This window comes from Theropithecus gelada, chromosome 13 (genome assembly GCF_003255815.1).
Source record: "Theropithecus gelada isolate Dixy chromosome 13, Tgel_1.0, whole genome shotgun sequence".
Classification (NCBI taxonomy): domain Eukaryota; kingdom Metazoa; phylum Chordata; class Mammalia; order Primates; family Cercopithecidae; genus Theropithecus; species Theropithecus gelada.
The window spans coordinates 53,501,049-53,515,571 of NC_037681.1; the positions used below are offsets into that span (position 1 = coordinate 53,501,049).

At 40.6% G+C, this 14,523-nt stretch overlaps 1 protein-coding gene across 4 annotated transcripts in view; it reads left to right on the forward strand.

The window, feature by feature from the left end:
- The window catches only part of LTBP1 (latent transforming growth factor beta binding protein 1), a 448,496-nt gene that overhangs the window by 178,167 nt on the left and 255,806 nt on the right, over nt 1–14,523 (forward strand). For 3 of the 4 annotated variants that reach the window (XM_025354197.1, XM_025354198.1, XM_025354199.1), the window contains exon 1: nt 8,927–9,363. In XM_025354197.1, coding sequence (XP_025209982.1) covers nt 9,141–9,363 — 223 coding nt within the window. In that variant the 5' untranslated portion in view covers nt 8,927–9,140. Of the gene's footprint in view, nt 1–8,926; nt 9,364–14,523 lie in introns of those variants that run through there. The other variant, XM_025354196.1, reaches the window with a different exon arrangement.

Sequence of the window (14,523 nt, forward strand, 5' to 3'; positions counted from 1 at the left end):
AGGAGGCTGAGGCAGGAGAATGGCGTGAACCCGGGAGGCGGAGCTTGCAGTGAGCTGAGATCCGGCCACTGCACTCCAGCCTGGGCGACAGAGCGAGACTCCGTCTCAAAAAAAAAAAAAAAAAAAAAAAGAAAGGTCCATAATCCGTCTCAAAAAAAAAAAAAAGAAAGGTCCATAATTTCTGTTGTTCTCAGAATCTGGGCAAAAAGAAAAGCAGAAGGGAAGAGGAATGTGTTTTGTGTGTGTGTATGTTTATGTTAGTTATCAATTGTTGCATAAAAATTACTCCAAACTGTAGTGGTTTAAAGCCATAAACATTACCTTAAGAGTTTCTGTGGTTCAGGAATTTAGAGGGACCTCAGTTGGTTGGTTCTGGCTCAGTTTCTTTCATGAAATTCCAGCCAGGATATTAGTAAGAGCTGCAGTTATCTGAAGGCTTGACTGGGCCTAGAAGATACTTTCAAGGTGGTTCACTCATGTGACTGTTGGCAGGAGACTTCAGTTCTTTGCCCCATGAGTGAGTCTCACCTTAGACTGCTTGACTATTCTCATGGCTTGGGAGTTGGCTTCCCCCAGAGTGAGTGATCCAACAGAGACAGACCAAGACAGAAGCCACAGTGTCTTTCATGATGTAGTCTCCGAAGTTGCAAAGCATCATTCCATTTTTATTCTGTTATTTATTTATTTTTTAGAAATAGGGTCTTGCTATGTTGCCAGTGTTAGTCTGGATCTCCTGAACTCAAGCAATCCTCCCGCCTCAGCCTCCCAAAGTGCAGGGATTACAGGCATTAGCCACCATGTCTGGTTTGTTCTTAGACAAGATTCACAAAAACCAGCCTATGTCCAAGGGGAGATTAGGCTTTTAGATTTCACCTCTTAAAGAGAGAAATATCAGGGAATTTGTGGACATATTTTAAAACCATCACAGTGTTTAACAGAAGAGGCACTCTTTTAATGAAAGTCAAAGGAAATGAGGAAGCTGAAAATGGTCAACCTAAAAAGAATTAGCTGACAGCTAGAAAATTTACAGTGTACAATTATACATCAGTAATTTGTTTATTGGCAACTGATCGTTTTTCAGTTTTATTTATCACATAATACTGGCGCATAGCTAGATATATATGATTTTGAGAAAAGGATATTGAGGCTGAAATCTTTCCTAATGATGAGCTCTATTGAGTTTGGCAGTAGTCCCGTGGGGGGAGTAGTTGGGGCCATTGGATGCAGTCATTTAAAAACTGAGCCAGAGAGAAGTTTGTACTGGGAAAAAACAAAAAATGAAGTAAATGACAGAATCAGTATTCTGCAAGCTTGGATTCCCTGATACTCTAATTCTAAATTAATTTAGAGATTTTAAAATGCCGATTTTCTATGTAACTGCTTCAACAGATTTTTGTCTCCATTGAATCCATCAAACTTGAGAGTTGTTTTGGCCATTGCAAAAATGCTCATATCTTTGACTTCTTTGGTGATTCTTAAAATATAATGCATTCAAGTTATAATTTTATTTTTGTTTGCTCTGGGTTTTTATTGCTTGCATGAAAGAATTGGGATCCCTTAGAGGCACATCAAGATATCTACTTCTGGCCTGGCAGCTCCAGTGACTCAGAATGTGTGTTCAGGGCCCAGGAAGTTTTGGTTTTCTTTTCTGCCTTGTCTTTTGACTCTTTTTTTTTTTTTCTCTTAAGCAGAATTTAAATTTCCTGAAGTGTAATAAGTCATTTCCTTCACTATGTTTGCCTTGGTGTCCGAAGAAAATTCCCAAGCCCTCTTTACAAAGGTGGTAGAAGCCTGAGGCATTCAACTCCTTTAAAGTTTTGTGACTTCCAGCTATTAGTTGTTTGAGTAAAAGTCATTTCTCTGCCCTTCCCATTGTCTGCCCTTCCTGTTGCTTTCCCTTCCCATTGTCCGTCTTCCCGTGGATTCTCAGCCTCAGTTCATACAGGCCTCTTCATTTCCAACCCCTTTATTCCATTCCCATGACACTCCCCTCTTACCACATTCTCTCTTCCAGTCCTAAAAAGAGAATCACCAGGTGGGACATTTGTTATAGATAGAAAAGGAGGATAAGAATACAGACTGTTTTCTTTGGCCTGACTGAGGCCAAAGGAAGGTGGGAAAAGTGGAGAAATATCCATAGAAGTGTCTGCAAAGAGTCAAGAGAAAATGGAGGGTTGAAACATTTGGTTGTGCCTAGGTCAGTGAAAGTCGTGGAGGGAAGGAGTATTTTAGTTGAGTCAAAAGGATGTAATGTGGGAAGGAAGAGGAAAAGGTTTTTAGGGAAAGGAAACTGCGTGAGTGAGGTGTCTGAGTGGGGACATGTGGACAATGTGGCCTGGCTCAGGCCCTGGCTTTACATGGAGATGTGATGGGAGGCAAGGTTAGGTTGGACCTAGGTAGGAAAGGGTCTTACTTTCCTTTCAGGGAGTTAGATTTTGTTGGAAATAATTTGTCATAACAAATATATAGGATTCTAATTTTCAAAGTGTGTGGTAGAGATAATTTGGGATCCTTGAGAAGAATGGCCCCCTGTTTAGCTTATGAGTAAGCCATCAAATGTGTTCCTTGGTAAACAAATAGTCCAGCAGATATCTATCATTTAGTCAAGCTTGCTTCTCCACATACAGATAGGTGTTATTTATAGAAATGGTCAAATGCCTCCATTTACTTGCTCTTTGAAAAACAACAAATGTGGGGATAAATAAAACCTAACTGTGGTTCCAAAATTAAGGGACAGAAAATTTGAGTCATGTGAAGCATATGTAATCCACTGTTGTTGTAAAGAGCCTATGCAAACTAGGCAGATTGCATGCATAGTAGAGATGGAGGACAGGTAAGTGTGTTGATTGCTCTGCTCCTTGTTCTGTTTACAGAGAGCAGTAAAGTCAGTCTTCTTGTCAGTTGCACGTCTGCACATCCGGGTCCTCTAGCCACATGGCCATGGTGTGGAATTTAAAGCTGTGCTGCTGCAAAGACTGGCATAGAATCTTTGAGGGAGGTAGCTATTTTTCATTTCTGAAAAAATGTATCTTTTAAGTGGTTTCCCCCTTGGGAGACAGACTCTTAGAGTAACATCTTGAACCGTGATGCCTTTCACTCTCCCCAGTTCCCCAAAACCCAGGGCAAAATCATTGAACCCTCGCCAAGTGTGGCTCCCATGATTGTCAGGATTCTAGACTGTGGCTGTGGATTACATTCTCAATTCAGAATTGGGAGATTGGGTACAATGAGCTCTCGCTACTCCTTTCTTTTTTCCTCTTTTTATGAACGGATTCACGACCTTTCTTCTTGGAGGATGTGTTTCTTTAACTCTCAGTCACAGCATTTCAAATACTACTATCCGTTCTGGATGGGGCAACACTAGTAGGTTCTCTTAATATTCAGAATTAGGAGCAGAGGAGGGATTTCCAGATGTGTTCTAGATGAGGGATTTCCAGATATGTTCTAGACCAGGTGAGTTTTAAAAGTCATTTTGAAAGAGACACCTGGAACAGCCTGGAACAGAGACACCTGGAACAGACACCGGAAACAGCCTGGTATGACTCTGGGGCCAGTGATTGGGAAAAGAAAATACAGTTGGTAATAAAAGTGGAGAACGAGGAAAACAAATCCATGGCTTTTTGACATTCTCATGGTCTGTCCTTTTTATAAAATGTTTTTTTTTTTTTTTTTTTACATCATAGACCCTGAAGGGGTTCAACTGTCCAGGCGTACTTCTTCAGTTTAGGGATGTGGAACACCCATAAAAGTTCAGGACAGACTCTGGACTGCAGTCCAGGGACAGAGGCGACAGCACTTGCTGAAGGCATTCCAGTAACCAGAGGCAGCAACAGGGCACCTCAGTTTTAGTGGCCCCAGGACCACACCAGGCTGTCCCACGGTGTCTCTTTCAAAAATTAAATATCTTACACAGATTTTATCTATAAAGTTAGAAGTTTCCATCATGTGTCAAGATGATTCTTGCATAATATGTTGTGAAATTTTAGTAGCAAAGAATTTTCTGTTTTTCTTTTCAAAAGTACATGAGAAACTGCTATTTCCTGTTGCTTATTCAGTTATTCTCTTTAGCATATTTAATTAAAAGTGGTTTTAATTTTAAAAAATATGATTGGCCATTGTTTGGGTAAATTTTTAGGGGAAAAATGTCTTTTGTAAAGATGGCAAGGTTTCCAAGCCATAATGACTTATGCTTTTCCTTGATCTTAGACTTAGATTTCTATCATTGGTGTAGCAATTGTTGCTCTCTCTGTCCCTTTCTTTAGTTACTCCTGCCTCAGTAACTCAAGAGATGGAGCGAAAGGTTACTCTGGATTCTTACCTGTGGAACTGTCCACATCAGTACTAGTGATCTCATCTGAGTTTCCTTCTTGGAGGGTTTTCCAGGACTGGGGCAGCCTGGTGAAGTAATAGATTTGATATTAATTTTTATTTACATAACACCTTACTTGAGGAACACAGAGCAGTCTATGGGCATTATTTTAATAGTCCAGGAGGAGTTAAGCAAGCCTGGAGAGCTGAACAATAAAGTCCTGTTATTCTAAGCGTTATTTAATATTTTTATGATTTGTCCTTCAAAGAATTCTTGGCCTTCGGTAAGCGATGAACTGCAAGCGGGAGAATGAACTGTTAGCTCAGTCTCTCACACCCTGAAGAGTGTACACGTGACTTGTGTATTGAATCAGCCTGTAGGTCTCTTTAAACTGGGTGGTGGCTTTAAACCACAGAGAGGTTGCTTCTTCCCAGAGGATATTGCCTGTGCTGATTGGTCCCCGTTGTTTAAGTTGGATGCATGCTAATGTGCTGTCACGGCATTCTGGACGAATGCTGAGGAGACTGTATTTGTTCATGACATCTGATGTGAGTCTTGAACTTGTTTTATTTATTTCTTTGGCTGACTTTGCTTTTGGTCACATCCTAGTCTAATGACCGAACAAGGGCAACTGTGCTCTTTTCTAGACTGATGTCTGTTTGTCAAGAACAGTTTTCACAGTTTTGTGTTTTTCTCTGTTGTTAACAACCCCGAAACAGAAACGAAAGCTTTTTATCATGGGAGGAGGGGTATCGGCTTCACTTCCATCCCATTCACCATTCACTCTGAATATCTGTGGTTTGTTTGAAACCGAGTGCCAGTGCCTCTTCTTGGAGGTATAAATTTGCACAGGGTCTGGCAGACGCTGTGGACAGGATGTTGACTCTTGAGTGTCTTGACTGACTAGGAGGCCCAGTGGAGGTGCTGCATGGCTCCAGGCAATCTGTGCCTCTAGCCAAGGCCTCTAAAACACAAAGTTTTAAAGTGCTTGCTTAAGATTTTGGGGTCGAAAAATTGCATTTTTTTTTTCCTCTGAAGGACCAAGCACAGAAGCTGTGCCAGTGGTTTCCCTGTTAACTCCTGACTGGCCTAACTTTTGCTTCTCAGACTTAGAATTCCTAATCACCCAGTAGGTGCCACTCGGGATGGTCTTCCGCCTCTGGTTAGTTCTGAGCTTGTTTTCTCACTGGTGCAGCAGGACCTTAGACCAAAATGACCTCCAGCATCCTATGAGTCTTGGATCTCTGTGAGATCCGACAGTCACCCTTGCCCCATGGACACCGAAGGGTTACTTTGTCTATTCCAAAATTATTGGGTACCTAATCTCTGCAAGGCATCAGGAGTCTTTGAGTATTACCTTATTCAAGGCATTCAAAGAAGAGGCCTCTGATAGACCAAATGGCCTTTGCAGGAGAGCCTGTGTCCACTGTTAGTGAATTCTTACTAAATTCTTGAAAGGTGAGTGGTATTGCCTTCAGCGTGTCACATGTGAGGAATTTGAAGCTCAGAGCATGGATCTTTGTTTGGTGAACTTTAAAACTTAAACTTTTTACACTATACCCTAAATATGTGGGAATGATTTTCAAGGAGTAAAGATGGGAGAACATATTTTCTAATCCATCCAGCATTTATGGAGATCCTGTTAGAGCTCTGGATAATAATCTAGTGTCAAAAGCAGTAGCGCATTTTCACTACCAATTTTGAGAAGATTGGCATGAAAACCTAAAGCTAATTATAATGTAGAAGTAAGTGCTTCATGGAGATGAGAGGACCCGCTTAGAATACAAGTGTCTGTTTTAGAATTAGATTACTTTATAGCAGAATGCTTGTAAAACACAAGCATTTTTATATGAAATAAAATATAGCTTCTGCTTCCAAGAAGATGTGAACATTGTAAAAATCAGAATTAAGTCATATGAAACTGTCTCTGCCTTTTGAAAATCCAGATGATTCCAAGCCAAAACATTTTTTTTTGGCAAAGAAATATAAGAAGTTTTTAAAAACAATAGACCCAGAGAATCTCCAGTGCTTATAAAGTGACTACTGTAACTGGGAGGTGAAATGGGAATAATGATTAAGTGCTTGCTTTCTTTGGATGTCTCCGTTCGCCTAAGTGAGCATAATTTAGGTGACTGTGTGAGCATCTGTGTGGCAGCTGCTGGTGCTACAAGTTAATGCCAGAGAAGACAAAATAGTTGGCACACAGATTCTAATTTCATTATTGTACCACGAGCCAAAAAAAATAGGAGTTTATATTCTTTTGAAGTGGGAAAATGTTGTCTGTTTTTTTCTTGGGTTTCACACACTTGAACACACAAAGTATCCTCAAGATATTTGTAAGCATTGTCTAACAACTTAGATTATAAGCTGATTTGTTTGTACTACTGTAAAAAACAAATCAAACTAGGTGAATTTTATCTGCTGGTGAAATCAGGATTCCATTTTTTTTTTTTTTTTTTTTAAATTTCTAAGGTAGACTCCCAGATAACTTTAAAATGTCCTATAAGCATTTAAAGGAGGGGTTACTGAAGTGTTCAAGTAAAGTTTGATTGGAACACCGCCATGCCCACTCATTTACATATTGTTTTTGACAGGCTGCTTTCCAGCTAAGTGGGTCCGCAGAGTTGAATAGCAATAGAGTCCTTTTGGTCTGCAATCCTAATATAGTTACAGTTTGGCCCTTTGTAGAAAAAGTTTGCTAGTCCTCGATTTAAAGTATTGACTGATAGTAGCTTCCTATTGGATGTCATTTTGCAAGGTGCCAGAAGGCCTGCTTGGCCACTAGGACATCTCCCCACCTCAGACAACATGTCTTGATCCTCCAGGGTTAGAACGACTGGTGAAGGAGAAAATGTCTTGGAAAACCATTTGAGAAGAATGGAGGGCTTTCTCCTCCAGAGGAATCATTTTTCTTCTTCTAAGTGAGATGGCCAACCCAGCTGATGCGTTCAAGTCCTTCTAATTTTAGCTCTTTGGTTAAGTGGCATTTATCTCAAAGATAACTTATTTGAAGGGCTGTCATGTGGAAGAGGCCATGGGGAACCAAATTAGGATTAATGTGTGCAAGTTACTGTGAGGCCAGATTTCAGCTCAGTAAAAAATAGTACTTGCTGGGAACTGCCATAGCTATCATGCGCTTTTGTGGGTAATGAGCTGCCCGTCATAGAGATTTTCAAATAAAGGTTACATGACCACTTGATATGTGGAATGCAAACAGTGGATGAGAGATGGTTGTGTTTGAAAACCTCTGGGGCCCCATTCCAACCTTGACATTGGAATGGCTTCTTTGGTTAAAGTTCTTTGTTTCCAAGCTGAGTTTATGACCACAATTTTAGTTTGTTGAGGGTCTTAGAGAGGCATCTTGGGATGATTTTCTGAAAATATAATATTAGCCAAACCAAAGCAGTATAAAGAGAGACAAGCTTTTCTGGTGGGCAAAGATGGTATAAAAAAGGCTGGCCCAGAGCCTCTCTCCCCTTTGGCCACTCTAGTCATGGAGTGGCGTCAGAAGGGCACTGCTTCTTGTCAGCCTCACAGATGACTGGCTCTCTTCAGCTACTGCTACCATTTTTGCTTTCTGCCTAGTCTCCTGGAAAGAGGAAGGACCTGGCTGGCGGCCTATCGCAGATGTAGCAATCAAAACTGTGTGTGTCCTGCAATTTGTCAGAGACTTCAGGTTGAGATCCTGCAGTGAAGGGCAGGTCTGGATGAAGCCGTACTGTCTCTGTGCAGTTCTGCCATCATAGCACAAAAGCAGCCATAGACAGTACAGAAATGAATGAGGGTGGCTGTGTTCCAGTAAAACTTTATTTATAAAAGCAGGCAGTGAGCTGGAATGGGTCCCTGAACTGTAGCTTGCTGACCGCTGATAGAGACTCGGGTTGAAAGTTAGAAGTGTATAGAAAATATCAGTTTCAATTCTGTTATGTTTTGGAAAAAAGGTGAAATGGCATGTCCAGAGTCACACCGTGGTTGGGCTGGGATTGTAAACCAGGATGTACTTTTAGTCTAGGGCTTATTTTGTGATACCACATAGCCTCAGCTGTGTGGTCAGGTGATAGCATTTGATTTTTAAGAGAAGGCCACGTGAATGAAAGGAAGCTCCATCCCCAGTGGCTGCTCCAGGTGGTCTATGAATAGAGACAGTGAGAGCCCAAGGGTGTTATTTTTAGGGAGGCAACCCTTTATCCCTGTGACCTGGCTTACCCCTTTAAAGATGGGCCCTGTTCACAGGAAAACAAAATATATGTTGCCTAAATTCTTATGGAGAAATAGTGCCCTGGAGTTGTGAAAAAGAAATGGGCTCCCGCAGCTGCGTCACAGCATTTGATCACTTCAGCCGAGAGTGCCAGGAGATTTGAGACAGATGTTTTCAGACATGCCGCATGCCTAAAACATTTCCAGGGGTCGGGCTGCAAATAGTGACTTAATAAGTGGTGAAACAGGGAAAGTATGCAAGTTGAGGACACAAGAGTTTATTCACCGCTAGGTGCATGGCCAACCCCTTTGCATTACATCTGCCTGTCAGGGTTGGCTCTTTAATCTGTCGTGCCCTCGGTATTGCTCTTTGTCTGCCCGTGAATAAAGTGCAGCATTGTGGTTAGTAATCCCACTCCAGTGACTCGACTTCAAATGTGGTTTTGGAGTGCATCCCAGAGTTCTGTTTGCTAAGCTTCCTACTCCTGTTTCAGAGACACCACTGAATACAGAGCAGCGAGCACTGAAGGCTTCCCTCTTTCCTTAAACCTGTCGGGTTGTGGGCTCTCTCTTTCCCCCTCTTGCTCCTTTCTTTTCTTTTCTTCTGTTTTTTTAAACCTTCCAAGGCAAGTTCATGGATACTAAGCTGATGTGTTTGTTGTTTTTTTTCTCCCTGCCTCCGCTCCTAGTGAGTAACCACACTGGCCGCATCAAGGTGGTCTTTACTCCGAGCATCTGTAAAGTGACCTGCACCAAGGGCAGCTGTCAGAACAGCTGTGAGAAGGGGAACACCACCACTCTCATTAGTGAGAATGGTCATGCTGCCGACACCCTGACGGCCACGAACTTCCGAGTGGGTGAGTTCCTCCACGGTCCCTAACTGTCCTTACTGAGTCGAGTTTTATGAGATTGTAGCATTTAGACACCCCCTTCATTCACACTGCTCTCTGCTTCAATGGATGTCTGTCTATGAGTACGAATATGTTTCTTTCATGGGATCTTTTAAATTACTTTCGGAATAATTTTTAACCTGATTTTTGGTTTCTTAGGGGAATGGCAACTAGAATATTTTCCCTTATTGCTTAGCATTTACGCAGCCGTGTGGTAATGGGAATATATACAGTACAAGAAAAGAGAGTAGGTTTTAGATTTAGACCCTAAGGCATGACTTGTGCTGGTAAGCTTCAAATTTTATCAGCCTAGTGATAAGTGGAATTTGTATTAGATTTGACTCATGTAATGAATTTTGGAAGGTGGTGATGAAATTTGAAGTTTTTACTTCAAAAATAGCCAAGTTCTAAAACAAAACTCCAAGAATTGTCAAAAACCTGTACTTGGTTGTAGAAAGGGATACAGAGTTGCATCTTTTGCCACGTTTCTGCTCCGTCTCACAAGACTGAATATAAATTGATATATAACGTGGATTTTGGGAAGACAGACTGGTAGATTACTCTCAGTACTCCTTTAAGTTAATTTAAATATGAACTAGTAGTTGCTGTCTGCAAGAAAGGCTTGTTGGTTCGTTTTGAATTTTTGTTTTTTACTTTTTTGCAAATGGAGAAAGTATTGCGGTCCACGGAATGCTGTCATGTTGCCATGCTGTCATGCAATACAGTATTTTTGTCACAGAAAAATGTCTTTTATTATTTTTTGACCAATTATGGTTTGCATGTGTACTCAAATAATCGCAGACACCCACGTTACTTTCTGAGTTACTCACAAGAATAACCCAAATGTCAGACAGATAATAACACTGGCTAGATCTGGTCTTTTTATGGAATATTGCTGTTTAGTCTTGGAAGTGTGTGTCTGGGGGGGTGGTGGTAGGAGAAGGGGTGTCTATTTCAAACTGATTTACATCAAAACAAAATAAAGGGAGAGCTTGAAGTTCTTATTAGCTCTTTGATTATTCCTTTGCTTTATTGTGACTCCCAATCCTTAGGAGGTCAAAGCATATTTTTGATCGTCTGTACTTGGAAAAAATATGTGCCCATAGATACGATTTAAAAGGGCATTGTGAGTTTCCTGGCTATGATAGGGGTACCCTGGGCATAGTTTTTAAAAGAATTTAGCTGTTAGGTGCCAAATGGTACATTGTGCTTTGCAGAGCAGGGAGCCAAGTCTAATGGGAAGTGAACTGATGATCAGGAAACTGGATTCTGGTCCTGGTCCTGCCACTAACTAGCTAATCCATAGGGCATGCCAGTTAATATTTCTGGGCCTCAGTTTTTCTCATTCATAAAACAAGTGGGATTGTATTTAATGGCCTCTAAAATTTAGTCCATCTCTAAGATCGTATGACTTTTTATCGGCAATAAGTAATACTATTTTCTGGCTTTTCTTGGAGGGCTACAGACAAGGAGGGGAAAGGAAAAGGCAATTCCAGTAGACTATCATGAGTCTTATGGCTTTTCCCCACTTTATCTTTCTTGGTTGCCTTCCTTACTCACTGCTCCTTTCCCTACTTGTGTTTATTGTAAATCTTTACAGTAGCAATGACAAAATAATCCAATGGGTGGTAATTTTTTGGCTTCCAGTGTATTCATTTTGAAACTAAATATTTTGAAGGCTTTGAGAAACAGAGGAAGTCTACTTGTCGAAACACGCCGCACACTTTCCTTCCTGGCACTGAACCAGATGTTTAGGAACAGAATATACATAGCCTATTCAAAATGCAAAATGAAACAAAGTTATTTACAAAAGCATTTCAAAAGCAGAACTCCACTCTCCATAGAGGGTTGGCAGAGCAGTTTAATTTTTTAAAAAGTAGAGGATGGGGTGAGAAGGGCCCATAGTAATAAATAGTTTCACACTGGAAATTGTGGGAAACACGTCATTTATATTCTGAGCTATTTCCCTCTCCTGTTTACATTTTATTTCAAATATTGGATAGTTTGAGGGATAATTTTTATGATATTTCTTTCTTTAAGAATGGTAATTTTGTAGAACTTATAGACTGTGATCTGTTGAAAATACAGAAAAATTAAAAATTTTTTATGCATGTATCTTTTTGGGACTTTACTGATTTAGTATAATTTTATTATTTACAAAAAGTGGTTTTCTGATTTTTTTCTTCTCTCTTTATATTTGTTTATAGTGTACCATATCTTTTGACAAAAAAGACATATTTGGAAAATAGTTTAAAGTTTGGGGAAAATTCAAAATTTACTGTCACTTGTCAGCTACTCCCTTTGATCTTTAATATTTGTCAGTACTTAAAGGTGAGGACTGGCAAACTTTTTGTAAAGGCCCAGATAGTATAAAATATGTTTTAGACTTTGTGGGCCATACAGTTTCTGTTAAAGCTACTCAACTCTGCCATTGTAGTGTGAAAGCAGCCAGAGACAATCTGAACAAGAATAGGTGTGGCCGTGTTACAAAAACATTTGTTGGGCTGAATTTGGCTTGAGTGCCATACTCTAAGGAGTCAACATAATCCAGGGAAAATTATGTGGACTTCATAATCAGTTTTGATAATCAGCACAACAGAAATAATTTCCAACATTTGCATGGTGATTTACAGTTTTTTTTTTTTTTGGATGTGGAACAGACATGATCATCACCATTTTTTCAATATAGAAACCTAGGTTCAGAGTGTTAATTAAGTGAGCTTGCTTTAGTTTCTTGGCAAGCCAGTTAGCTATGCCTAGAATCTAGATATCCTTTTGCCATCTGTTTTCTTACCTGCCTGGAGTCTGACCATGATGTATAGGAGGGATAAGGTGAAGGACCTCATGGAGTTGTGTCTTGTGGGAAGCCTGGCTGGGATAACAGAGAGAGAGAAAGCAACTAAGAGTCCAGCATACGGGAGCTGAATCCTGGGGTAACATTGGCTCTATGTGCTCTTTGGGCCCAGCTCACCTCCTCCATACGGTGCAGGTCCTAATAGATATGTGGAGGTTGTTCTTTTACAGGCTTGTGGGATAATTCCTTCCTTCCTTCCTTCATGCCACTCCTGTGTTGGTCTTCTGGTCTGTGATGAGGGTGAGTCTGGGCTTTCCAGGTGTGAAAGGTGGCAGGTATTTTCGCATGACTGTTGAGCATGCAGTCTCTGTTCTTGAGTATTCAGTGGGAGAAATAATAAGTATGACTTTCGCTTAATGTGACTCTAAAAGTGAGGCCCAAATGAATATAGTATCCAAAGGAAGCACTCTGAGATTCTAGAAAAGCCGATTTTTATGGATAGTGATTTTGGTATGGTTTAACAGAATAATTACTTTAAATGGTATTTCCTATGAAGCAGGTTTCTAATGATAATGAGGTTTTTTTTTTTTTTTTTTTGAGCTCTGCCTCCTTGTTTGCCCCACCCCTGCCTTTTTGAAAAATGGAAACATATCCCTCGTTGGGTGGGCCAGCAGGTTCACCGTTGTGGTTTTAATGGATTCTTAACATTTTATAGGGCTAAAATGCAGATGACCTTCTGGGATTTTTAAATTGTTTATAAAGCCTTAAGTTCCTCTGACAAGAAGAACATATAACTTCATGTTGTCACAACTAGAATATTTCAAACGCAATAATACTGTCACTTGGTATAACTTATTTGTGGAGACATTGAAAAGCAGTCATGATGGTCAAAAAAACACATTTGGTTTATGTGATTCTGCTTTCTCTGAGTTACAAAAGACTTATGTTCTATTAGCGCCCATTGAATAATTATAGAAAACATTTGACCATTTAAAAAGTATGTTCTCATACATGATTTCATTTGATGCTTACTGTCTCTTAGGCACATGGTAGTATCCATAACTTGCAAATATGAGCACTGAGGCTTTACTGGCTTGATTAAAGGTTATTTCAGCCAGGTTTTCTTATCCTAAGTCACAATACCTCTGGCTCTCCCATGTTACCTCCTATGACCATATATTAAGTGACTATGTATAAAACATGGTAGTAGATTTTCTAAGATAAATCATAAAGCTGCCTTCTAAGAGCTTATACTTTGAGGAGGAGATGAAAGGTATATGTAAATAACGCTAAATTAAGGTAGAGAGCTGCTAGCAGGCGCCCAGAGAAGGGAAATATCACTTCTAGCTGAGGGAGGATGCTTAGAGAGAAAAGAGATGGCATGCAGTTTTTTTTTTTTTTTTTTTTTTTTTTTTTTTTTTTTTTTTTTTTTTTGAGACGGAGTCTCGTTCTGTCGCCCAGGCTGGAGTGCAGTGGCGCGATCTCGGCTCACTGCAAGCTCCACCTCCCGGGTTCACGCCATTCTCCCGCCTCAGCCTCCGAGTAGCTAGGACTACAGGCGCCCGCCACCACGCCCGGCTAGTTTTTTGTATTTTTAGTAGAGACGGGGTTTCACCATGTTAGCCAGGATGGTCTTGATCTCCTGACCTCGTGATCCACCCGACTCGGCCTCCCAAAGTGCTGGGATTACAGGCTTGAGCCACCGCGCCCGGCCGGCATGCAGTTTTAATGTTTAGTTCACCTTGCTGTCCCTGTCTCGCAAGCATGTTGTCTCATGGTGAAGGGCTAATAGAGAAATGCAGATGGCCTGATTGTGGAATGAAGGGAGATGTGGAACTTGAAACATTGGTAAGTTCCAAAATAAAAATGGATGGGGGAGTAGAGGGAAGAGAGAAGCAAAGTTGACATGGGAAGGAAGAATTTACACCCCTAGAACTGGGCATGGAGATGAGAAGGCAGAGGTGATTTCTGGGAATTGGGAACAGTTTCACTTAAATGTGGAACACATGAAAAATAATAATGGTAGATGACAAGTTGGGAAGGCAGATTGGTGCAAGGCTGTGGAACACCTTGAATTTCAAGCTTGGGCATTTGGATTTTACTCTTTGAGAATTTACTCAAGTTCTCTGAAAGAAGTTGATACTTGTCATTTTGAAGAAGAGAGAAGTGCTTTCAGTTTTTTAGCTAGGAAACTCATGTTTTAAGAGGCTAAATAAGTTTCTGAATAAATGACAACCTCTGGCCTCCTGTAGCTGTTCTGGGTCTTGTCTGATGCTCTGCACTGAAAATCTTCCTGGAGATTTCGCAAAACCAGCCTAATACCGTGGTGCTGG